Source organism: Platalea leucorodia (assembly GCF_965183815.1).
Source record: "Platalea leucorodia genome assembly, chromosome: 9".
NCBI classification, from domain to species: domain Eukaryota; kingdom Metazoa; phylum Chordata; class Aves; order Pelecaniformes; family Threskiornithidae; genus Platalea; species Platalea leucorodia.
Window position 1 is genome coordinate 5,503,952 of NC_138831.1, and position 26,548 is coordinate 5,530,499.

At 46.3% G+C, this 26,548-nt stretch overlaps 2 protein-coding genes across 6 annotated transcripts in view; one reads left to right on the forward strand and one right to left on the reverse strand.

The window, feature by feature from the left end:
* ARIH2 (ariadne RBR E3 ubiquitin protein ligase 2) overlaps nt 1-9,819 on the reverse strand; it is a 34,943-nt gene extending 25,124 nt beyond the window's left edge. For 2 of the 5 annotated variants that reach the window (XM_082322172.1, XM_082322167.1), the window contains exons 1-2: nt 9,716-9,819; nt 5,363-5,709 (exon numbers count right to left, since the gene is read on the reverse strand). In XM_082322172.1, coding sequence (XP_082178298.1) covers nt 5,363-5,611 — 249 coding nt within the window. In that variant the 5' untranslated portion in view covers nt 5,612-5,709; nt 9,716-9,819. Of the gene's footprint in view, nt 1-2,381; nt 2,404-5,362; nt 5,710-9,166; nt 9,185-9,234; nt 9,498-9,715 lie in introns of those variants that run through there. The other 3 variants (XM_082322170.1, XM_082322171.1, XM_082322173.1) reach the window with 3 other exon arrangements.
* Nucleotides 9,820-9,947: 128 nt separating this feature from the next.
* SLC25A20 (solute carrier family 25 member 20) lies at nt 9,948-21,968 on the forward strand. Its single transcript, XM_082322089.1, has 9 exons — nt 9,948-10,319; nt 11,570-11,662; nt 13,617-13,744; nt 15,542-15,632; nt 16,621-16,738; nt 17,959-18,031; nt 18,576-18,685; nt 20,143-20,267; nt 20,786-21,968. The coding sequence occupies exons 1-9, from the start codon at nt 10,215-10,217 to the stop codon at nt 20,846-20,848; spliced, it is 906 nt and encodes a 301-aa protein (XP_082178215.1). The 5' UTR covers nt 9,948-10,214; the 3' UTR covers nt 20,849-21,968.
* Nucleotides 21,969-26,548: the final 4,580 nt, after the last annotated feature.

The following is a 26,548-nucleotide window of genomic DNA, read 5'->3' on the forward strand; positions in this document are numbered from 1 at the left end:
GAACTTCCAGGATCTTTCTGTTTGGGAACAAAAAGCAGGCAAAGGACAAAGGTACATCCCAAACGCGTGTGCTCCTAAGGGTTACGACTTCAGACTGGATGCCCCGCATAATGTTGGCTCGATATTAAAACGCAGAACACGGTACAGATATAAACGTGCACATCCTGACTTACCTAGGGTTTACAAGTACTTTGAAATAGCGTGTTATCATTGCCAACCAGCACCATAGGGGTTCTCTGGAGAAGTCAAAATTGCCTATGAAGGTCTACCATTTATAATGAATGATATTTAAATATTTACTAGCTGTTTACTAATATATACTAATATTTACCAATGTTGGTTCTTAGGAACACTAACTTTCAATACGAATTTTTCCAACTCTGTTCTTATGTACATGCATTTTAATATTTCAAGGGGCTTTAACACCTCTCCCATACTTGACGTACTTAGGCACACAGCTAGTCTGTTATGACTGCCGTTTTATGTTGCATACAAGTTTCACGAAGTCATTACGGCATCAGAAAGGATGACTATGCAACACCGCAGGTTTGTTCAGATAAGCACCCCGTGCCGCATACTCGGTCGCGGCTTGCGCAGCGATACAGGGAGGCACGCGCGCCAGTGCCTTGGGATCTGGGTCTTTACGGATTTTTTTGCGATCGCGTCGAACAGGCATTCTGTGAGCTCCTTCGGGGAGAGCTGCTCAAACAGGCTGCCAGTCGCCGCGCACATGACTCTGGATCTGCTAAAGATGGTATTTGAAAAGGACCGCTGCCAGCATTCGCCAAGCAGCTCTACAAACTAACTGTTCTGTGTCAGCGCAATTTGAGTGTGTGGAACAGCCTCAGAGGGCTGTGTTTTTATGAGCAAATACTAATTTGGTCACATTAAAAGGCATGACATCAATAAGGTGAGGAAGAATATATGAAAAACTGGTTTATCTCTGAAAGATCAGCACTGATAACATGGATGAGTACATTCCGTACTATGTCATGACATTGAATACTTCTTGCATCTACGAAGTTTTGTTCTTCACAGGACAGGGCTAAACCAACACACTGCAAGCTGTTATTTCAAGGGGCAAGGGAAATAAGCTTTTTGCTGTCTGGTAAATATTAGCAGATTACTCATATTAGTGAGCTGAAAATTAGAATTTCTTCAGTTTTACGATTCCTTTGGTTTTAGTGGAAAGACTACATCAGTATCAACTGCCCGTAAAACAACACGACTACCTTTCCTTGTTACCTTGCACGTGCAGAAATATCTTAGCTTCCCCATGAATGATAATCAGCTTCTAAAAAGATCTAAAGGCAAGGTCACGTTTTTTCATAAATTGTAATTACAATTGTTTTATCTGGTGGTTTAGATCACCGGTTTAAAGAATTTGGTAAAAACTAGAAAGATCCAGCTCATCGCTGAAACAGAGAAAATACTGCCAGTGATTTGGAACATCACAGATATTCCACGCTTGTACGGAGACCCTCTGCTGAGCCAGGAAGTGTCATTCACCAACAAAACCAATATGACATCATCGCACACTTAATTGCTTGCCAGTGACAGGGTCAACTTTCTTTGTACAACTGTTGAGTATCGTACTGTTCGTGTGCATGTACCGATACTGCCACTCCAGGACCCACAATCGCTCAATAACGATTTGACAGTTATCTTGAAAACAAACTTATTACTACACCATTTTAATTCATTATTTTTGAAAGATACTGGATTTTATAATTATATCTACTTTTTTAAAAGAACTGTTGTAAATTCCTTTGTGGGTCTGCAGGCAATAGATGCCCTTCTGCTTTTAAGAGTGTAGTCTTTAACAAGCGTCGACTGTTGGTCAAGTGACGTTTTGAGGAATTAAGACTGATCTGCTTCAATTCACAGGCCTTTTGGTCAGAGAATCACAGTTTTGGATAACATTAGTTTGAGATTTTCTTCTGGCATGTTTCAACAGAGATTGCCTGTCCTAATTTTAGTCAGGGTATTAACTGAATCCTCCACAAACCGACCTCCACATTAACAGTACTAGCCTCTTCTTTTTCCTGGAAAGCAAGGATCTATTCACAGTTCTTACTAAAACCAAAATGAGAAGAAACTTTCAGAGTACCACTTACAAAGTCCTTCTAGTGTCAGGATGGTTCTGGGATAACTGCTATTGTAGCTGCAGGCCTGACACACAGCACAGCTGGTCGTACCTACTGCTACCTTGTTCGTACTAATTTTTCTATTCAGAATTCCCCACTTGATAAAAAGGAAGTCAGAAGAATTCAAGGTAAACGTTTCCTACAACAGTAAGAGATACAAGGGCATACATCTACCTACATACTGGGTTTCATGTTTTTATCAGACTTAAGATTTTAACCAATTTTTGTCTATACCTGGCGTAGATAAACAAACGTTTTGTTGAAGAGGCTGTCTTTTTTCGATGTTGAATTCAAACTTTTAAACATCTGCAGGGTGCTCACACCTGACCTGAAGTTAGGCAGCCCATGCAAGGTCTGTTCAGTTGTCTGTTTAGCTTCAGTAGGAGTGAGAGCAAGGTCAGCTGTAACTCACGAGGAATGAAAAGAGGTAGCCAAGAGGGTTTCCAAGGAAGATGACCCTTTAACTCGACGCCTTTAAGAAAACAGGAATTCAACAATCAGCCTGAAATAGCTGAATAACACAGTTTAAAAAAAATGCTGAGGGTTAATGAGCAGAGCAAATGAAATACTATTTAACTTGTTATTAGCTAGTAACAGTACAGATTGCAAGTATGAAGACCTAAAGCTCTGAATACCTGTTTCTGGTCTTAAGAATGTGTAGAGAATATGTCGCAGAGAAAAAACACGCTTGATACACACCCCTCCCAATTTAACCTTCAGAAAGTGAATCACCTAATGACAATATACAGTGGCAGAACATTCAAACGTGGCTTTGAGCCCATTTATTGCATTCATTTTTTCTTTGCTTTAGGGAATTGTATTAGCATATTCATTTCTTGTGATAGCAAATGGCTCAGAAACTATGTAAGGCACTGCCTTCATTGTACCTCCTGAAGCCAGTCTTTAATTTACCTTCATCTTTCCCTGTCAGGGGCAACCACTCTGCCTTAAATATGAGTTAATGCTGAAAAACACTACATAACCACGACCTATCACAAGGGAAAGGAGACGAAATCAACAAAATGAACTAGCGTGCTCCAATCAATCATCACTATCCAAAAAACCCCAAGACATTATGAAAGGTAATCTTCAAAAGAAAAAAAATGTTTTTAGAGCTCAAGCAAATTAGAGGAAAGAAGTTAACACAGTTCTTACAAAAGTCTGTCCCTGTTTATTCATATCCATTAAGTCAATGGAAAATAATGACAACAAATAGTTCAACATGTTCTATTCAATTTCCTTCTTCTCTATGCTTGTTAATTCAACGCAAATTCTTTCCACTCCAGTTTGTCTCAGAAAACTAACAAAATGACAAGTTTCCTTGCGGGAAGAGAGAGGAAGGAAGAAACAGGGTTGCTGAAGTATTGTAAGAAAGGATGCCAGGAAAAAAAAACGCACATGCTGCAGATACACAACAGATTTCCAAGAAAAGTGCAATTCTTGCACCACCATTGCTAGCGAACAGAGAGTTAATGTGGCACCTCAAGAGCTAAAGACTTAGCGAGTGGCTTACAAGATCGCAGTTTTTCAGGTTTCTACCCAGATTTATTTTTATCTCCTCATGCACAAACCAAAATGTGTAGCACTTCATTTTTAAGCAAATACACAGGCATATTCTTGATATAAAAGGAAACTAAAATGTTCTCTCCTTGGGTCATGTTTGAGGCCAGATTCGAGCCAGCAGGTTGCTATTATCTGGTCAACTATAGTATTTGCTCAAGGAGACCTTCAGAATTCTTGGAAAACTTATTTTAACTTTGGAAGCCTGATTTTAAAGACTAAATAAAGTATTGCTTTTGTTAATTTAATTCAAGAGAACAATATGGCAGGGGTCACCTTTTTGAAGGGTGCTCCATTTGATGGCAAACAGTAAGGAGCAGAAAAGCCGTTCTAAATCTTTACTTAATCACTAAGAACCAAGAGCAACTGGCAGCTGGATCAAGAGTGCTGACCAACTATTCTCGCTTGTTCTTTTCTTTTGCCTACCTCTTCTTACAATCTGTAGGGAACAGCAGGCATTCAGACCTTGAACTGCACATTTTGAAGTAATCGCAGACACAAGTTTGAGTCAAGAAAAGAGTAAAACTTCATTTTCGGAGGTGGTGAACGCTGGGAACAAGCACACTAGACAGCAAAATCAGCTAGAGATGCAGCAAGAAGTATGGGTGCACTTTAGAGCCTATTGTTTACGGGCTTTATAGTCCTCAGGCTTTATGGTTACACTATTTCTATAGGACACTCCGATGTACAAATAAGGATCAAGAGATCCCTCTCGTTTTTTTAAATCAGGTTCGATTCAGACCAAATGAATAGCAATCAAAACTTATCCAACATAGTTTTTTATATGCCGCAGCCACCTGTCCTGCTTTCAGGGGTTGTTCCAGCGACAAGCACTAGGAGACCTGTTACAAAGTAGATGCATCAGTAATTTCAACTCAGTGTCAACATCTAGAGCTTAGAAAACTCTGCTTTCCTCTGACCGGGCAGAGAGGGAACCTCCTCTTATTACAGGTCTGCACTACGGTAATCAGTTGCACAAAGAGAAAACTTCGCAAAAGTCGTATTGAGCACAATACCATGGAGCTGACTCAGAGTGTCACCCTTCTGTGATGAATTAGTCACTACAAGAGCTGGCAAGTTCATTGTACTTTAATTGCTGTCACTGCAACAGTACGGTTAATACCTGGCATGACAGCTGATCTGTCTTTGAAAGTCTATGATTATTCTTTCAGAACCAACACAGAAAGGTGTTTTTGTTAGAATTACAGAGTTTTAGCATGTCTTCCTATCTGTCAGTTATCTTCTCAAACACAGATGTACCAATCAATCTGCACCATTTATGATTTGGTTTGTTTCTTTTCTATACATCCTCTTTGCATTGTATTAATGCAATACAATTAATGCAAAAATCTTCCTTATTAATACAACACAAAGAGTTATAACTCAGGAATTTTGGTCATGAAGCTCAGCTCTGTAAAAAAAAAAAAATTGTAAGAATCAACATTCAGTAAGGAAGATTTTTCAGGCCCCGGAACCAGTTTGCAACAATTGTAAATCTTTGAGTCAGTTTTGAACCAGGGACCTTCAATAATATTCCTCCAATCCCCCATAACAGTGATATCGCCACAGCTTTTATTTCAAACTGTATGCTCAGCATTTCCTTTTCAATCACAGACTCGTTTTACACCTGTGTTAATGCAGAAACCTCTCCTCACCTTTAACGTGGCAGCCAAGCTGGCCATGTGTTCATTCAGAGTGCTCTCCGACTCCTTATAAGTCAGGCAGGTGAACTGATATTCCTCTGGATCAAAGGCATCTGCTCCCTGCTGCTCCACGTCGTTAGCTACCCCATCATAATAATCCTCAATATCCCCAGGATCCTCATCCTCTTCCTCCTCCTCGCAATTAGGGTCATAATCCTCTTCATTGCTGTCAGAGCCCTGGCTGTTCATGTCCACGGACATCTTAATGCCCTGTCAAACTGCAGACCAGGAAAGCAATTGCAGCTTCTTTTTCTTCTCCAAACTTTATCGTTCTTTTGATTTCATCTGAGCTCTGTCTCCTAAGGGGGGAAAAACAATTTTTTCTGTTGCCTAAGAAATTGTAAGAGAGGCCACGTCAACATCATACAGGTGATCAAACAGCCAGGAACGGACCGACCCAACGGCCCAGCTACAGAAGATTCTGCTGTGCAGGTCCCTGGTTTGGATCCACCGCGACTCTTGCACTTGCAAAGCCAAGGCTGCTCTTACAGGCGAGGTCTAAAACCTCAGAGACCGGCTTATTACGTTGCAACCTAGTCCCCAGTGCGGGCCCCGAGACTTTTGACATTTGGCAAGTGGCTGCATAACCTTCGCTACAGATCTTTTCAGAGGTACAACTAAATTTATGACGTTAAGTTTTTACCAACAGCCTGAAGTGCTGCAGAAAAGCATCATATCCGTTTCACCAACAGGAAAAAACACAAACCCCTTAGCTATGACCACAGCAGCTAGAAAGGCAACCTGTGACACCCTGTACAAGTCCATACTGCTTCAGAACCACAGCCATTAAGTGGGACTTTGGAAAATAAGACGTGCAAACAGATCTCTCGCATACACCCGATCTAACAGTTTTCAATACCATCTCAAAAGAAATGGTGAAATTAGTTAATCCCTTTAAGTAGGTTCTACTGGATGTGATGTGGCTTGGGCCTTACATCTGAGGGGAGAAATAAAATTAATCCTCTCATTTTATTTATTACCTTCTCAATATACACTTATTACCTTCTGAATGTAGAAATTTATGCTTAAGCGTTGACAGCTGCTATTCAAGAAGAATCAGAACAGCCAACTTTTTTTTTTTTTAGATTCTCACTGGTATTGGAAAATTCATGTATTTGACTTATCTGAACTACAAACCTTCTGCTTGTGTAACTAAACCACATGAATTCAAGTTCTAAGAGGTTCAGCAGTAGAGCATGTATCAACCTTGAATTATGGTCATCTCCTATTTAGTCACAAATTTCCATTTAACCAAATTTAGTTTCAAGAGAGAACATATTAAATACAGAAGACATAAAACAATGCTGCAACCAAATTTTACGTCTAAAAATATATACATAAAATCAAAGCTATATTTTCCACAAGCAGCACGTATTGGGGTTCTTACACGTTTGCATTTTGCATTACTATGTTGTTAGCTCTGTTACTCAAAGTATCACAGTATCACAATTTGTAGCTGCTGGGAAAACCATAATGAAGCTTTGAGAATCCTGACTTTAAAGCACAGGAAATCTCAATCATAAATTTTCATTATTCTTCCTCAAGCCCTTTGTTTTCTGTTTCCAATAACCTGTCCAGACAGCACAGAATAACCAGGAAGAGATGTGATGCACAATTAATTTGAGGGGCTGCAGTGATCTCGGCAGATACAAACCTCCAGTGAGAGAGGATGAAGGCTAGGAGCTAATTATATTATCCTCTGAATTCTGGTCTCCATTCCTTTTATTTGCCTCTTGATTTCTTAGCTATTCATGACATAAGTAGCACACAAATACTTTATAGCACTGCTTCCCATAGAACTTCAGTGGAGCCGAGGCACCGTCTCTCCATATTGGAAGGAGACAGATGTGAAATCTGATTTGACAGACACAAGGCAAACCTATATTGTCCCTCCCTCCCTCCCTCCCCCCTGCTTAGAGTTAATGATTCAGTTCTGGGCTTAATCTGTATCGACACTGACCTCTTGCATAAAAGAAGTAATGGATCTTTACCTGTTAAACCTTATGATAAAGGAATAACTTATTTGAGAATCTAAAACCACTATGAGCTTGATATCAATAGCCTCGTGTGCAACAGTCTTGTTCAGCCAACCTCAGAGCATCACAAAGCCCGAGCAAGTTTCAGCAGTCAGGAAACTTCTCAAACTCACTCAGATCATCCCACACTCTAGAGACAGAAAAAAACCACCCCAAAACACTGGGTCCATTTGCTATCTCAACACATAGCGAGTCCTGCCCAAGCAATGAGATGTTTTTAGGTATCTAAGTAGAATAATGGGCCTACCCGGTACCTCAGCAGGTACCTGCCAGTCGCTGGGGAGGAGGCTCAGAACAGGGCAGAGCCGTTTCTCTGTGCCACTAACGCACTTATTTGAACAAACAGAGGAACAGTTTGCACGGGCAAATGGGACACATCAAGCAGAAAACAGTCTGCAGACTGGATGACTTTTGTGACTCCTGTCACAACATTCTCGGAAAGAGCTCACTTCCAGCATAACTGAACGTCAGGCGGACATGCGCGGAGAGAGAGGAGGACTAAGGCACAAGCTCTGTGGACAAAGCAAAGCAGGGTACTAGGGAAACGAGGAACAGAACTCACCTCACCTAGCGCTCAGCCTAACGCCCTCATGACCCAATGACGAGCTCTCTGAATATAAACTAAGACAAGGCACAGCTAATACTTGATAACACTAGTTTTTAAGACAATAAAGATGTTATGCTCAAAAAAGAGGGTCAAAAAACCAAACAGTATTTAGACTAAATAATTACCATAATCCCTAAAATCAGATTATAAAATTTTAAACCACATTTAGATGGCTTTCCGACCCAAGGGAGGATGAGGTCCTTCTTTACCACCCTCATCCAAGCTACTCCCTCATCTTCGCTAAGACTGATACAATTTAATCCCCTCCCTTCCTCCAGCCCCCTTGCAGGAGCTCGTAAACACACCCACCCTTACACTCTGCCGCTCCAAGGGAGCTGCCCTCTTGCTGACTCCTGCTCCACAGCACAATTCTTCTTAACAAGGTCTTTTGAAACAAAACGCCTTCAAGTATGCCACCATCAGTCTCTCTCTGACCTCGCTACCATCAGACACGGTAAATGACAGGATCCCACCTCATCTCTTGTCCCACGACCTCAAGATATGTATTTCTTGATGGGATTTCTCCAAGTCTTTTGGAGGACACTCCTCTTCTTTTCCTGTTGATATTTCACAGCCATTTGAGATGGCTTTTTCTTCTTTCACCTCTTTATTGATAACTCCAAAACAGAGAAAGCGCAACTCAAATCTGCCTCCTGAACTACTTATCCAGGTAGACTTTAAATGGGCTGACACTCTCTCTTTTCTCTGCAACCATCTACAACCCCAGCTCCACACGCTTCCTATCAATATCAATCGCACCTTTGTCTATGTCACTCAAACCTGTAATCCGTGGATCATCCTCAGTGGCTTCTTCGCACACGCAGCATGCATACCTTGCCGTTTCCTTCTCCGCTGAGTTTTTAGTCAGGATTTTTGCATCCCAAGAGTGAGAAACTAGAACAACATCCCCCATCCTTTTCACCACAGATGACTCTGCAGAGACCTCCTTGCAGCCATATCACACATCCCCCGTGAATCTGCACGCTCTCCTCCCACTTCCCAGCCTTTGTTCAGACTATCACGACTGCCTTGTCCTTCGCAACTCATCCAAGCCATTTCCCTCCTGTCCTTTTCTACTCTACCATCACTTTTAACGAGTTATTTTACGCGTACCTACACAAGCCTGCCTTGCACGGTAACTCTGGGCTTGGGCAGAGAGGGACCCAGTTGATTTAAATTACCTCGGCTCCATTTCTTTAGGCATGGGTGCAAGACTTAACCCTGTACGTGTCCCGCCCAGCCAGAGCGCTGCACGCTCGCAGGAGGAAGCCCAGGAGAACCGGGGGAGAGAAGGGAGCTGCGGGGGAAGAGCCCGAGCGGCGGCAGGGCGAGGAGGGAGCCCCACTCGGGAGAGCCGGCCTGAGAGCCCACGGCCTGCGGCAGCCCGACCTCGGCACCAGCTCCGGGGCGGAGCTCCGGGCGCTAAACCCGGCAGAAGCTACAGAGAAGCGGCACCGCGTCCCTCACGCCGGGCTCGCCCCGCCCCGGGCCCCCGCCGCCGCCTCCCGCTGAGGGACAGGGGCCCGGCAGGCGGCGGCGGCGCTCGCCGGGAGCCCCCGGTTTCCCCCCACGGCGCGGCACCGGCTGCCCCAGCGGGAGCCCCCCGCCGCCGGCGCCCGCCGCCGGCGCCCCCCGCAGCGCGGCCCAGCGCCCCGCACTTACCGGGCGCGGCGGGCGGGGGAGGCAGGGAGCGGCGCCCCGGGCTCCTCCTGCCGGGCCGCCACTGCCTGCACGCCGGAAGCACCGGCCTCCGCCTGGCGTCACTTCCGCCGGGCGGGGCCCCAGCCGCCGCCGGGCCGGGCCGCACCACTCCGCTGGGCCGGGGGGGGGGGGGGGGAACAACGGAAACACTGCGGGGGGGGGGGGAGGGGGATCGGGCGGCAGCGCCGGCTCAGCGCCCTCAGGAGACGCCGGCGGCCCGGCGTCGGCCGGTGCCAGCGCTCGATGACAGCTCCCGGCACCGCGGCGGGGGAAGGGCCCGCCGCCGCCCCCGCACCGCCGCGGGCAGGGGCCGCCGCTATCCCGGCCTGCCCCGCGCTCGCCTCCCCCAGTATCCCGGCGTGCCGCGCGGCCCGGCACTGGGGTAAAGGTCGCGGGGCGGCGGGGGCGGCACTGGCTCGGCGGGGACGCAGCGCCCCGGCCCCGTTCTTCACCCGCCGCCATGGCGGAGCAGCCGCAGCCCATCAGCCCCGTCAAGAACTTCTTCGCCGGCGGCTTCGGGGGCGTCTGCCTGGTGTTCGTGGGGCACCCGCTGGACACCATCAAGGTGAGGCGGGCGGCGGGGATGGGGAGGCGGCCGAGGCCCGGTGCCGTGGCCGGGGCCCGGTGCCGTGCGGTCTGGGGCAGGCGCGGGGGGAACTACGCTTCCCGGCGGGCACCGCGCGGGGAGCAGCGGGGCGTCGCGGGGGGGAGGCGGGCTGTGAGGGGGGGACTACACTTCCCGGCGTGCACCGCGGCGGAGGCGGGGCTTAGCGGCCCGGCGTGCTTCGCGGGGCAGGCCCGCCGTGCGGCGTGGCGCCCCCTGCCGGCCTGGCGGCTGTCGGGTCCCGTTGTCGGCGGCCGATTTATCGTGAAAATAAGAAAAAAGAGCGTAGGTGTCGCTGGCGCTGGGAGGAGCTGAGAGCCTGAACTGCTCCCGCGAGCCCCGTGGAGTGACCCGGGGAGGGGGGGAACCCCAAATCAGGGCCCAGAAGGAGAGTGTCCGCACACCGAGTCCCTGAGGAGGCTGAGCGGTGACAGGGCGTTAGTGCTCAGGTGTTGTGTTCAGTGTTGGGCACCTCACCACAAGAAGGACATCGAGGTGCTGGAGCGTGGCCAGAGAAGGGCAACGAAGCTGGGGAAGGGTCTGGAGCACAAGGCTGGGGAGGAGCGGCTGGGGGAGCTGGGGGGGCTCAGCCTGGAGAAGAGGAGGCTGAGGGGAGCCCTCATCGCTCTCTGCAACAGCCTGAAAGGAGGCTGGAGCCGGGGGGGGTCGGTCTCTGCTCCCCAGGAACAAGCGATGGGACGAGAGGGAACGGCCTCAAGCTGCGCCAGGGCAGGTTTGGGTTGGGTATCAGGAAAAACTTCTTCCCCCAAAGGGCTGTCAGGGCCTGGCCCAGGCTGCCCAGGGCAGGGGCTGAGTCCCCATCCCTGGAGGTATTTAAAAGCCGGGTAGATGTGGTGCTTAGGGACATGGTTTAGTGGTGGGCTTGGCAGTGCTGGGTTAACGGTTGGACTCGATGGTCTTAAGGGTCTTTTCCAACCTTAATGATTCTATGATTCTATAATAGGTGTTGAGGTGGGGTTATTATCCTGACATCACCCCAGTAATTAACTAGTTAAATACATTAACTGTGAAACACATTAAAATTCAATCTCTTTTCTGCAAAGGGCTAAAATGATATTAATCTCTCTACCAGTATCATAAAGTCTGGTCACAAAACTTTCTCTGAAATAGCCATATAGAAGGTGTTCTCCGAATCAAAGTTTAGACAGTAATATTTAATAAAATAATGTTTTCCTATCCTGTCTTACTAGGTCAGACTGCAAACCCAGCCTAAGCCGCAGCCTGGTCAGCCTCCGCTCTATTCTGGGACCTTTGACTGCTTCAGAAAGACTCTTGTTGGAGAGGTACCGTGCTAGCCTGTCATCTGCGATGCCTGCCAAAAATATCAGTTGTTCCTGTATGTTGCAGGAATGGAATTGTGTGGGAATGTTGCCCCCCAGAGACTATACAATTCTTGGGTTATCAGTTGAATTGATTCCAATTAAAATTTTTAAGCAGGTTACAAAACTTGGGGAATACTTAGCATCCACATACTCCGGGTGCACGTCTCTTTGTTTTGTTAAGAAATGCTTTTGGTTCAAAACAGCATGATATTAATATATGAAGTTACAGACTGGAGTGAATGTTGGCAGTTGTTTGCTGGCTTTGTTGTTGTGGTCGGTGGAATCTTGCTGTCTTTGGTATTTGGAGTGGTCTCTGGAAATCCTAAAATAGGCAATGACTTTTGTTGATTCAAGCAGTACTTTTACTTTCTTCTGTAATGTGTTATGCCATCTACGAGAAGGCAGAGGAGCATTAATTAATAGATTTTTTGTTTTCTTTGTGAACAGAGAGTGAATTATAGGAGTTTTGTTCATTCTTCTTCAGAAGGTGGACAGTGGTTTTTGCTCCTGAATCAGCCGTATCATGCGATTGAACTATAGTCTATTTTGGTTTTAGAAAGGCACGCGGCCTTGGTTTAAAGTCTTTAAGTGACATAGAAGCCAGTTTTCTGCTTCGTAAGTTTTCCCAGCAGCTATTTACCATTTGCAAACAATGGCTATAAAGCCCAACTGCTTGTTTAGTCGTCTGAAGTTTCATTTCTAACCACTGGATCTTGTTAGGTAACTCGGTTAAATGAAAGATCTGCCTCACATCTGAAATCTACTTTCATTATGGTATTAACAGGCTGTTACATAACCAAAGTAAATCTTGCCTCCCTAGTCTCTCCCACAAAGCGCTGAAATGCTTTGCTAGCTCTGAATCCCTTGCGGTTTTTAACACCCCTGCTGAAGCATGGACGTCAGAGCTGAACCATAATAGCCTTGTGATGTGAAGTTCGAAAGTAATGCTGCCTCTCTACTCCTACTCAATACTCATCGGTTTCTGTAAGGAAAACTATTAAACCTCTCTGCCAAGGCCTTTTGTTTCCCACTGCTCGTGGGAAGATTGAGCAGGAGTGTCTGATCTTTGTCAGCCAGATACAATTTCATTAGAGTCAGCTGTGCCTGTAAGCGTACAGACACGTACTGGGATACACTGATTTGTTTGGGGGGGGAAGGAAGGGGCGGATGGACCAGCAAATATTTAGTTTGTGCATCTAGCCTTTATCTAGAAAGATAACTCTCCTTTTTATTAGAAAAAGTTCAGTTCAAAGGGAAGATAAATGAAATAGATGCGACTGCTGGGGTCTGCATTAGAATTTTTCCATGTGTGTAGTCTGAGGAAGGGAAACATCAGGAATGTACAGTTGTGTGGTGAAAAAGTTTTGACTTAGGGAAGGAAAGAAAAAATGATTTGCTCTTGAACTCGTTCCAAATTGAGTTTGTGTGGGGAGTGAAGTAGTTCAGGTTAAGTTTCCCTGGCTCTTCCATTACCTAAAGAGTGAATTCCATTCAGCGTTCTCAGGCTCGGGATTTTACACTACTGCAGTTCCTGACTTATTCATAAAGCACGTGTGTTTTTGTATGTATCTGAGAGAGAAGACTTTTGACATAATCTATTAGAACTATTATTCAGGTAGCTTTTAACGTAACTTCCTCATACTTGAGGTGTAAATATAGGATGAACGGTATTGGAACAGAAGGGTATGAGTGGTGGCAGTGTTTTCCAGGAAGGATAGCTTTCCTCTGCAACAGGCCCTGAGCCTCAACTAAACATGTATAATTGAAAATAAACAATACAACCCATTATTTCTCTGATTAATTTGACTGGCTGACTGATACTATCCTGTATTGTAGCCTTTTGCTTCTCAATAAGTTGAAATACGTGGAAAATCTATGCAAAACAAAGTAATTCTTGTGATAACGTTTCTTGCAGGGAGTCCGAGGCTTATACAGAGGAATGGCAGCTCCTATTATCGGAGTGACACCCATGTTTGCTGTGTGCTTCTTTGGATTTGGCTTGGGAAAAAGACTCCAACAGAAAAAACCTGATGACGTTTTGACGTGAGTTTCTGAGTTAATCAGACAGTTGGGAAAGGCACCCTAAGGCTCTTGCAGCCTGCTGTATTGTCGCACATGGAGTTGTGGTGTAAATTTGTCTCTTCTCCTAGGTTATAAATAGAGTTCTAAAAAATAAAACACTTGTGTGTTTTAATGCTTCTGGAAGCGTGGGACTGATAGCACAGGCTAAAAACAGACAGCATGTGGGCAGGTGCTATGCAATTCCCTTTCTACGCAAGAAAGAGCCATTAAGGAACAATTCCGTTTGAGATGAGTATAGTGCGAGTTATATAATGATTGCCTGCCAACAGTCTCGCTTTTAACAGAAACTATGGGAGAAAGAAATTCATGGTCAAGCAGTCTTGACAACATTCACACTCCTGATTCTATTTTCCCTGTTAGTTGTGACTCTTGCTGTGTCCTTACGTTAGGATATAATAATAGCCATAGAAACGTTTTATTATTAATTTCTGAAAAGCAGTGTTTATGAGCAGCCCCCCTCTCAAGCATGTCTAACCTTCTGGAAAAGAGATAGAAAGCTAAGAAAACTTTGTGTGGCTTTTCAGCAGCTAACTTATGCATGAAGTAAGTCCCCCACCCATAAAATGCTCCCTTAACTTCTTTGCTGAGTTGTGATTTAAAGCTCTACAGGAACAGAACTGTAGCTTAGCAACATTTTATTCTATTATTCGTGCAATACGTAGGAGCCCCGTCAGAAAGCAGGAGCCCATTGTGTTGAGCCAAGCGGGGCAGGGTGGGGAGGTGCGGTTTCTGCTGCTGTGCTGTGTTGTGGGTGCAGACTTCACACAATAAGATACAGTAAGATGTGCTTGGGACGTGCGGCCCAAAATTAAAGGCCAGACTCGTAGCACCATGGTTATGGGTCCAGAGGCAGGCAGGATGGCAGTGGTCCCCCATGCTGATTTTGAAGGGAAGTTCTGGAAGGAAGGAGATGGAGAGAAACCTGAGAGCCTGTTGTGTCTTTTCTGGGGCTGAATAATCCCAAGGTGAGCTAGGAAACTCAAAGCTTAGTTTGAGCAGGAGGTGCATGTGCAGTGGTGAGGGAGGTCTGAATGGTCTGGAAGATTGAGTGGGAACATAAGAGTAAAGAAAGGTGTAAGAATTGGAAAACCTGAATAGAATGCCGTCTCTTGGGCAAGTGGAGAGAAGCGGGAGGTGTGGAATTTAGTTAAATTGAGATGTTACGTCATCTTACTAGGGAAGGTAGCAGGAGGTTGGACGTAAAGATAAGTTTGTGATGGAGAAACTCAGCCTGTTTAAGGGATTTCTGTCACGGACGCTTTGCCACGTGAAAGCAGATGCAGAACGTGTGGGATGAGGGCAGGTTGGTAGGACAGGCTCGACGATGGCAGAGGCTGAGGGAGTGAGGGACTGAGAGGTTTCAGAAAGGCTGCACAAGCAGGAATACGTGTGGAAGCTGGGGTCACTGAGAAGAGTGTGAGAGACTGGAGGAGGAAGAGACTGTTGGGAATAAAAATGAATGGGGAATGCTGTAGCAAAAAATGCAAGTACAAGGAATATTAGCAAATACAATGGATGTGAAGAGCTGAGTTATGGTTGCTGTGGGAACCAGCGCTTTGAATCGTAGAGATCTTAAACGTTTAGCTCTAATTATGCATTGATGAGGCACTTCTGCACGGATCAAAAGCAGTGGATGCACTTGTAGTTCCACTGCCAGCCTTGTGTGGAAGAGCATAATCTGGGGATTCAGGGGTCTTTCTGCCCTTTGTTTCCTATGTGCTGTGTTGTCTTAAGGTCTCTTCTGTTTCCTCGGGGCAGATACCCTCAGCTGTTTGCTGCTGGCATGTTGTCGGGAGTGTTCACCACAGTAATCATGGCTCCAGGAGAGAGAATCAAGTGCCTTTTACAGGTAAGGCATTGGATGGTGGTGAGGGGAATTTAATTGTAGGGGATCTTGTCTTTCCATACCAGGAACTTCGTTGGTTAGTGTATTTACCCTGTTCTGTTTTTTGACAGGACTGAGACAACTGTCATTTAATGCAACTGTGTCACGAAGAAGCATTACACAAACTCACCGTGACAGCATAAGTACATACAGCATTCATTGCTCTATTCATTTGACAGAGCACGAGCCTTATACTACGTGGCATTACATGAGGCATCGATGGATGCCTCAATCCACTTCAAAGTGTGGAAAAGTCCAGTTTTTCAGAATGAAACTTTTTCTAAAAAAAAAATGCAAAACTACTAAATCATAAGATTCTTTTTAGTGTAAAGATTTTCTGTTACCTTGACAGGTTCCCAAAACGTAATTGAGGAATGCATTTCAAAATACATGAAATCGTTTTCTCGTGTTTGGGGGACTGTTAGCTCTACACCTCCTCCAGGGTTTTTAAAGTGCTGTTGGAAAGTGTAAATGTGAACAAATTAAAATACCGTCTGTAGCAGAGATGGGAAGGTTTGGTTCTTTGAGACTATGTTGCGCTCAGTTAGTATGGTGAGGGGTGGTCACACGTTAGTTCTGACAGACGTGATATTATCATGGAAGCTTTTATACACATGCAAATTGTTTCAATTTCGCTAAACTATTTGAAGGCTACTTTTTGTGGGTGCAAGTGTAGAATTACCTAATTGACTTCAGTTGTTTCAACCTTACACTGGGCAAAAATAAGGGAGAATCTAGCCTCTGCATGGAACAGTAAACATATCCTCAGCTTGAATGTGAGAGAGCTGTTTGAGGAAGCGATGCAGAGGTTTCCTGTGCAGGAGTGCCTGTGGAACGAGTATGCGCTCCTTCCTCTCTGGAAACATGCACGTGGCTTTCTGACTATCAGCTGAATGATTGTTCACCAGCCAGAAACCTTCACTAGTCAGAAACTATCACTTTAATCCTTCAGATCCAGGCAGCTACAGGTGAAACTAAATACAGTGGCTCTTTGGACTGTGCAAAACAGCTGTACCGCGAGGCTGGGATACGTGGCGTGTACAAGGGGACAGTGCTCACCCTCATGAGAGGTAACTGATGGGGACGTTCTGATGCTTCTTCTGCGTGGGGTACTTTAAGATAAGAAACCCGACAGAGTGTCATAGATCTCGCCGTCCCTTTAGCCAATTGGAGATGCTGTGTCACCCTTTTTTCTTTTTTTGCAGTCTGCAGAGCTCCTCCAATGCCTCAAAGGGACTGAGAAATAAACATGAGATTCTCAGTGAGCGAGGAGGAGATTAGATGACATGGATCAGAGGGATATAGGAAGTAATTAAGATCTGAGAAGCCAAGAGGAATGAGAGACTTCAGGAGAGGAACAGAGAGAACAAAGAGAAAAGAAAAATACAGAAGTGGGCTTTTTTTTTTTTCTTTTCTTTTTTTTTCCTTTTTTTTTCTTCCTTGGGAGAAGGATTGTGACTGTCCGTGACTGTTGCTGTGTAACGCTGGCTGCTTTAAGAGATGTGATTGCAGCAGTTATGCTTTCTACCCGCTTGAGCGTGGGTTATTTTGGACTGGGATGTCATGACCCTTCTCACAACAACAAAGTGATTGTGCCAGACAACCAATCCTTTACGTGTTTCAGTACTTTCTCCTTTGAAAAGCGTTGGATTGTTCCCTGTAGCGGGGCAATGTTTTCCAGGGATAAGCTGGAATTTCTTTATTTTGATATCTCCATTTAGGAATTTGTTCTGTCCTTTGCTTTTCATAGTAGCGTACCGGCTAGCAGTGTAACTCCGGCAGTGTTCCTAGCCAGAGGCTGCTTCTCCAGTTTAGGCATGAGCTAAGAATGGGCTGTGGGAGTACCTGAAAAAAACCCCAAACAAAACCCATCAACTACAAAAAAAAAAACCAAACCAAACCCAAATAGAATCATTAGAACAAATAGTGTGCAAAACTCTTGAAGTTCCTGAACTGCTCTGATCTGCTTTGCAGCAATTAAGAAAGCTTAGAGCTGTCTCATCGTTAGCTTAATGGCCAGCAGGGAGTTACAGTCTGATTTGAAGGGCTGCTGACAGAAGTGCTCAAGAACAGATATTTTTCCCAGTTCTTGTCTTTAGCACCTGCTGTCCCTGGGAAAGTTCAGGCTCCTCTGTCTGGAGCAACAGAAGATTTTATTTTGTTTGTAGAGGAGGTTCGGAGAAGGAATCTGGATGTACTTAGCAGTGTTGCTGAGCTGGCATGGGGCTGCTGTCCCTCTGGGCTTCGTTTTGTTTCCCACTACTCACAGTCTTTGTTGTTTACCCACCAGACGTCCCAGCCAGCGGAATGTACTTCATGACGTACGAATGGCTGAAGAACGTTCTGACCCCTGAGGGAAAAAGGTTAGTGAAATCTCACAGTCATCATTCTTCTGGACTTCCCCAGTTACGAAGAGATTTAAAGCAGTATCATCAAAACAAATTTTTTTTAAAAAAAAAAAGGTCGCTCGTCCTGTGAGTTGAGCCGTTTTGGTCTGAGGTTAGCTGACAATTAAAATAGTATTCTGAGTTTCTCCCAGATTCTAGCCTTGGATCTTATTAGCCAAGTAAGGAATACTTAAAGTAGGTCTCTTCACTTTCACCCCTGTGTGTGCACAAAGAGCTGGAGGGTTTTGTTGTGTTTGTTTTGTTTTTCCCCCCCCCAGAGCATTTGTGTGTGTGCTGTGGGATGAAAAGATTTGAACCTTTAGGGTGGAGTTAGTACATTTTGCCCGTGGGGCTCTGATTCTTGGAAATCTCGCTCAGATACTGCACTCTGCAGCATTGTGCTGCCTTCTGGCTGTCAGCCAGGCTGCCTCTTTCGTTGTCACCTTGGTTAAAACAGATGAGTTTTTACTTTTTTATTTTTTTTCTTTTTCCTCCCACCCCACCCCAATCCCTGCCACAGTGTGAGTGACCTCAGTGTGCCTAGGATCCTCTTTGCTGGGGGCCTGGCTGGGATCTTCAACTGGGCAGTTGCCATTCCACCAGACGTGCTGAAATCCCGTTTCCAGACTGGTGAGTCGCGTGCCAGCTTGTCACCGTCGCACTCGGCGCGATGCTCCCGGGAACGGGCAGGGCAGCGATGGAAGATGCCATCTGAGCGTGGCATCTGGGAGGCAGCATGGCTTGAGCACTGCTTGAGACAAGTACATGAAAAAACCCAAGTGTGTTCCTAGCTTTTTAGTTGGTTTTCTCGCAAATTTTTGGCAAATGAGGCTGCACTTTTCTGTTTCTGCCTCCGTGCTAAAGTAATGATCCCGCTTTGGGATACCTGTTATGAAACCTAGGCACAGAAGTCATAATAATAGAACCGCTTGTCGCGGCTGTTTTATTACAAATGTAATTCTTTTGAGAGGTTTTGTTATTGCACTCCAGACATAGTTGTATAAATTGTAGCCTGTGCTGTCTGAAATTTGTAGTAACTGGGCGTGCCTTGCCGAGAGCGTTGCTTTTAGACTTGCAGATCTGCTCTTAAGTATCTGTGGCCTGGTTATAGTGAGGATGGCCCCAGGCCTTCAGCAAAGTTTGACAGGTTTGTTGCTGGTTTCTCTGGGAGTTCTAGTCAACGAATATTTTTAAGGCTCCTGGTATTCTCTGTCTGTAGACTCAGCTCTCCACTGGACAGTAACTGTTTTTCTTGAGTCACGGATCATGATAATCTAGTGCAGGAAGCTTCTTTTTCTCTGAATAACGGCTGCTGTGGTGGTTTGGTGTCGTACCAAGGGCTGAGCGTGAAACACGTTACAGCTTTGCATCCTTATTCCACCGAGCCAATCCCCAGTGCCGCTCTGCGGATGACGTGCTTTAGCGGTGGTTCCGTTGAAGTGGCTTGGTTTGCGGAGTACTTGTTCAGAGGGCTGGCAGGGGCAGTATTTTCCAGAGAAGTGTCAGGAGAAGGAGGAACTTGTTCTTTGAATAAAATAACTTTTTAAAAACACCTCAGCAAATCTGTGTAACGTCAGTATTACAACAGCCCGTGCTTTTCACTTGAAGTTTGTTGCTATTCTTGGCTGGGGCATGTGATAGGATCATTTTCTGTTTCTTATAAACAAACTTCAGCAATTTTTATATCTGACCTTCCTATTTCCGAATTGCAGCTCTCGGGAGAGCTGCGATCAGCGGCGCAAGTAACAGCTCAGGCATCCAACCCTGGCAAAAGTTATTCTCCTTTCTTGCCTGCCCCCCAATGACTTGATTAGGTAAATTCTTTGTGGTGACGGTGAGCACTTACCTTCTGTTTATTGAGTCTTTAGTAAGGTGGGTTTTTGTGTTTGCTTGCTTTTGACTGAAATAGATAATTTTCCCAAACAGATATTTTCACAACGTAGCTTCAGCAGTGCTTGGATTCTGGTGTCACCTAGATGGTACAGCAATGTGAACCTGTTGAAAAGCCTGGGTTGTCACAGACGCCGCATTCTTCAGCATTTGTGACTGCCCCACATCTTAGCTAATGTGTTTTGTATCCCTTTCAGCTCCTCCAGGAAAATACCCAAATGGCTTTAGAGATGTGCTGAGAGAACTTATCAGAGAGGAAGGAGTTGCATCTCTCTATAAGGGCTTCACAGCTGTCATGATCAGGGCATTTCCCGCTAACGCGGTAAGTAAATTGCAATTCCAGATGGGTTTTGGGGACCTGGCCGCTCACCGTGAATATTTGCGGTCTGTAGAGGAGACGACTGGCTGCTTCCTGTCGTGCCATTTCAGTGAGATTCTTGTCACTGCAGGCGCTTTTGGCCGTTGGTGTCCAGGTTCTCAAAATGTACCTCAGTCTAGGGGGAGCACCAAGTAAACCTTCCTTTTGAAGCTTTGCATAAAGCCCTTTGACTCGTTCTGGTAGCATTTCTTGTCTGATTGTACATCCACTGGTAGAAGACAGAAATGTGTGGATAAGTTTGGACTGGCTTCCCCTTCAATAAATAACGAGCCTAACCGAGTAGGAGTTCTGCCTTTGCCTGGAGGGATATAGTGGAATTCTTGCCTCTGGTCCAAGACCATTTTTTGTTCTCTTCCTCCTTCCACATCGTGGAATAGTGTTTATAGTGCTGCATTTCAAAAACCTTGTTTGGAAGAGGTTTTTAGAATCCTCACTTGTTCTGTATGTTCTCTCTTTTCCAGGCATGTTTTCTTGGTTTTGAAGTCGCTATGAAGTTTCTTAACTGGATTGCACCAGGTCTATGAAGACTTGGAAGTCCTTGGAAAATAGAGAGGAGAAGGAGGAGAGAGCAAGTCTGCCTCAAAGGAATAAACGAATGATCACTTGAAGTTTCAGGAATGATTGCTTGCCTAATACCTTTTTTCCTTCCTCCCATTCTTTCGGCGGTGCTATGTGCCGTTCAGAAACATAAGCTGTAGCTCTGAAACAGAGTTGGTGAGGAGTTAGAGGTGATACGCCCGCCCTCTGAGCCGATGTACCACAGCAGTCATGCTGCTAACAGACAGCTGTCACTATTACACACACTACCTTAAGTACTTCCTCATGGAAGAAGGCGACACTTCTTAAAATGTAATTCTTTATTTACTGAAGAAACATGTAGCTATTAATGCTGAAAAACTTCCTTAAAGTAATTGTTTGGCAATTGTACTTAACTCTCAGGACACGAGTTCGCAGCTGCACACACTCGTATCTACAAGCAACGTCAGAGAGAATTCTCATCTCTTGTAGTTTTTTTTGTTGTGGCTATTTCTGTGCTGACAGCGGTTTTAATCTTCCCTGCGCGTAATGCAGCGAACGCAGAACTAAGCAGGGGAGGCCAGAGCTACGCTTCAGTGTGTTGAGGGGTATTACGGATACCGTATCGCATCTTGCACGCTGATCTTTTCTCTGGAACTCGGAGGAAAAATGAATTACGCTTAACATTTGTACTAAACTTTACTGAGGCAGCCAGTGGGGAAATGTGTTCGATCCTGAACTTTTCTCCAAAACCCCTTTCTGTCCCACTGAAGATCTCCCAAAGGCAATTTCAAAAGTACAGCATGGTTCATAGCAACCCGCGATATATTTGATTCATCAAATGCCGTGTCCTGGGATTCAATCCCTGACCTGAGAAAATCTAACAGCGCTTCTAAGAGCGCGATTTCTCTGACACGAGGGGGATACATGAAGGGGACACTGGCTCTGCAGTCTCGCCTAACTTTATTCTTGCTCCTGTTCCTTGGTTTTCTCTTAATATCATTAAACATAATCGTATTTTCATTTGAGAAATGACTAATGCTAAGAAGCAAAAAGCAACTTTAATTTCTTTTGGTTTTGATGCAGTATTACTGGAACTCAATAAAGCGAGCTGCTGCTTGGCTAGGATGCGTGCTTCGGGTCATTTCCTTTTTGCGTGGTCATGCATGGTTAGTTTTGCGAAAGTTTTCCAATTCTTAATTCTGAGAGATGATTGGGGAAATAGGCTGTGCCGTGCTGTCTGTAATTGTTAACCCCTTGCCTTTTAGCTTCTGGATTTCTGACAGGAGCTGTGGAAATGAGTGCTCCGCACTTCACCCGTTTGTCACGCAAGTCCCGTTAGGCGCTGGGTTGCGGCCGCAGCTTTTTAACTCTAACGCCAGACACAAAATAACGCCTCTTGCTTGTGGCAAGTATTTTATATTTCCCAGGGAGAGGCCTGGACACGGATCGAGGGGAGCTCAGGGACAGCATCCGTCCTGACGCCCTGCAGGAAGGGAGGCCGAGAGTTTGTCCTCGGTCTGGCGTGGGCCATGGCCTGGGCTGTAAGGCGCAGTCTTCACCTTGGCTTTCCATGGGCAGGCAGCCCTGAACACCTTCCACCCAAAAGTGTTGCAAAAGCCTTAAATCCCACTTTTCTTCCCAATTCTTTGGAAGGACCAGAAGGGAACCTGCCTTCCCGCGCCTCCACCTCTTGTGTTTTACAGGGCGGGGGTGTGAAACCAATGAGGAAGCCGCTGGTGTGGGAAAATCCCGGTTGCTCGGAGCTGCCTCCGTGTCCTCGCTGCTGCCTTCCCCCTTCCTCGCTGCTCGGTAGCCTGCTGCCGCTCCTGCTTCTCAAAGTCACTGCAGCTATGGACGAATTAAATACTTAAAGCATGAACACTGAGTTAATGCTGGTTCAGAGACATGGTGATTAATGGACATTAACCTCTCAAATAATAGTTTTAAACACGACCCTAGGTTTACTGAGGCTAAAGCCAACCTAGTTTCAAGAGGAGCAGGTCTGCTTTTGTGGCTCTGTGCTTCCTGACCACCGAATGCTATCCTGTACCGCTTTGGTTCCCTAGCGGCTCTGGCCACCTTTCTGACTTCGGTGCTTGGGCTGTGATGCTCAGAAGCAACTTTCAGGCTTAAGAAGTGTTATAAAGCTGATTTTTTTTTTTTTTTTTTCCCCCCCTTCCCTTTTACTTATGTGTCCCAGAAATACTGATGCTTCTTGGGAGGGACAGATGTGCATCTTCTGTCTTAAAATTCCAGACAGTGATGCTTACCGTTGCCAATTCCAGCTGCTCAAATATCGCGTCCTGTCGTGCTCCTGATCTCAGAGGAGGAGCTGAAGGGTTGGAAATGCTGTTCTCGGTTGGTTTATGATGCAGTTGCCCAGCAGATGGCTGTCTGGGGCTGCCAGCAGCATGGACAAACCTGCAGGTCCAAAGGCAAGGTCAGAGGCCAGGAAGCCAGCGGCCAGCAGCTGCTGCCGGCAGGCCGCCGCGTCCCTTTGTGGCAAGCTGCAACTTTCTGAGTTGGGCTGCAAAAGTTTTAATTCTCTGTCAGGACAGAGAGGCAGCTGAAAGGCAGGAGCCTCTTCTCCACATCCGTCCTGCTGAGGAAGACGGTGAGCTTGGCGATGCGCTGTGCTCCCTCCCCTCCCAGTCCCATCAGTCTGAAGCGCGGCAGTCTGTGAAAAAATATTTAATTCTTGGAAACCAGATCAGGGACTAGTAATGCCCTGGATTTGGTTGCTGGGGTTAAGAGCGCAGCTCCTCCATTAGGGCACCGAGGAGCCGCCTTTTAATGTGTGCTGGCCTCCGGCACTTACCTGGGCTCCGCTGTCACCAGCGCGGGCTCACGCGTCTGTGGCCTTAAGCCGTATCGGCTCTGAAAGGCTGAGCAATTCCCCACGCTCTCTAATACTTCAGTTGTTATACGAACTAAACTATCTCCCTGCTGCCAAACGATCCTTTTTAATACTTTTTTTTGGAAGCATTTCAGATCCTTTTTCCAATTTCAATTATCCTAACTGTATTCTCCCAAATCTGAAGTTTTTGCAGAGCTTTATATTTTGCATGATAAAATTCTGGCTGTTTAACACTGCTTGATTTCATTTGGTGCTTTTAGGTAAGTAAAATATGGAAGAAGGAAATCAGGAATGAGGGGCTGCTTTCCAAAACCGGTGGTGGCAGTAGAGGAGCTTTGGGAAGGCCGATGGGACACATCTGCTTGCTTGTTCAAAAACTGAACCCCAGGCACCCTGGAAATGCTTAAAAAGCTGCTCGTGTCTCTCAAGTTCTGCCATATAAAATTTGCCAACTCCTCGCTCCCTGGTGCGTGCAGCCTCAGAACGAGAGAGGGATTTTAACCCAGGTACAGCTTCCTCCACACTGAGGACTCTCTTGCTTTCAGAAGCCCAGATTTGCATTCAAATATTATTTTCTAATTGCCCAGCTTCTTGTGGGCATCGAGGTAGCGTGTATACAGGGTAATGACACGCGGCGGGTAAGCTGGGTCTCCGTACCAGCAAAGGATACCGATGCCATTTGTCTTTACGCTCCTTGTGCTGATGGTATATGGTTTTGCTATGTGAAAATCAGCATGGAGTTCCACAAAATGCTTGTGCTGTACATCTGCCTGGCCCGTCCTGCTTTGATGCAAGTGATTTTTTTCCAGTAGTGATTCAAGGTGCCTGGAAGCATTCCAGAAGTAATCCACGACACATAAATCTTCCATGCTTGCGTTTCTCCGCCCATTGTGTGCGAGTGGCTTTTGTGTACACTCGGCGTTGCTATATTGACAGAAAGGCCCTTGGAATCCCCCTGACAAGTCAGTCCTGATCAAACTGAATCATAGAATCGTTAAGGTTGGAAAAGACCCTTAAGATCATCGAGTCCAACCGTTAACCCAGCACTGCCAAGCCCACCACTAAACCATGTCCCTAAGCACCACATCTACCCGGCTTTTAAATACCTCCAGGGATGGGGACTCAACCCCTTCCCTGGGCAGCCTGTGCCAGGGCCTGACTGCCCTTTCGGGGAAGAAATTTCTCCTAATATCCAACCTAAACCTGCCCTGGCGCAGCTTGAGGCCCTTTCCTCTCGTCCTATCACATGTTACTAGGGAGAAGAGACCGATTGGACTAATTAATTGGACTAATTAAAGGAAGGTGCCCGCGGGAGGATTACTACAGACTCTCCAGTTTGGAAAGGACGTCGCACGGTAGGTCTTACAAATGGTGAGTAATGTGAAGGGGTTACATTTACCCATATTTCTCACAGTACAAGACATACAGTGTGTCCAGTGAGGTTATCAAGTGACCCGTAAAATAAAAATACTTTTTATATATTGTGTACAATTAAGCTATATAGGTCATTGCCACTGAATGCAACGTGGTTTAAAAAAATAAACATGGAAGAACAGTTCATCAAGAACTACTGAAAACTGATACGGCTACAAAGTCTTGCACAAGAAGTTCCTGAATTGCAGGTTGATGGGAGCCAGGAGAGCGTGCTAGGGAAGGCACACCGCGTGCTTTATTTCTCGTGTTCTTTCCCTAAGCATCTGCTGCCGGCCATCGTCAGGCAGGAGAACAGACAGACCTCTGATCTGATCTTTGGTAGTTTGGCTGGTGTGCTTACGGTACGACGGGTAAAACCCTGACTAGTTCTGCGGGGTCTGCGCGCAGGAGGATGGGCTGGCCGCGTACCTCCTCAATAACCAGGTACACTAGGACACAGCGCCAGTTACGGCTTTGCACGCGCCCAGTTGGCATCTAACGGTTCGGTTTCCCGTTTTTACGTTGTTCTCACTATCTGCTGCCTCTTGGGTAAGAGGACTCCACTGTCAATAGCCTCTCTGTGCGGGTGAGGGACCAGCCTCGCGCACAGCCTGAGGGAAGTGGCTTTCGGCACTATACGGTTCACAGGATGACAGAGGAGCTGAGGTTGGAAACCATCTCTGGGACGGTCTGGTCCTGCCCCCCTGCTCAAAGCAGGGTCCGCTAAAGCAGGCTGCCCAGGGCTGTGTCCAGTTGGGTTTTTAATATCTCCAAGGACAGAAACTCCACAGCCTCTCAGGGCAACCTGCTCCGGTGTGCAATCACCTTCACGGCAAGACAAGTTCTCTCTTACGTTTAAGCGGAATTTGCTGTATTTCAATTTGTGTCCTGTCACTGGACACCACTGAGAAGAGTCTGGCTCCATCTCCTTCTAAAATCCCTCCTGTCAGGTATCCATACACATTGGTAAGATCCTCCTGCAGCCTTCTCTTGGCCAGGCTGAACAATTCCAGCTCTCTCGGCCTCTCCTCGTATTGCAGATGCTCCAATCCCTTCGTCATCTTTGTGGTGCTTCGCTGGACTGCTCCAGTATGCCCATGTCTCTCTTGTACTGGGGAGCCCAGGACTGGACCCAGGGCTCCAGATGTGGCCTCACCAGGGCTGAGCGGAGGGAAGGATCACCTCCCGTGACCTGCTGGCTACGCTCTTCCTAAAGCAGGCCAGCAGGCTGGTGGCCGCCTTTGCCACAAGGGCATGTTGGTTGCCCATGCTCAACCTTTTCTCCACCGGGACCCTCGTGGCCTTGGCTGCACGGCTTCCCAGCTGGTCGGCCCCTCCAGCATCGACTCGTGCATCGGGTTATTCCTCCCCAGGAGCACGATTTTGTACTTCCCTTTGGCAAACTTCATGCGATTCCTGTTGGTCCAGCTCTCCA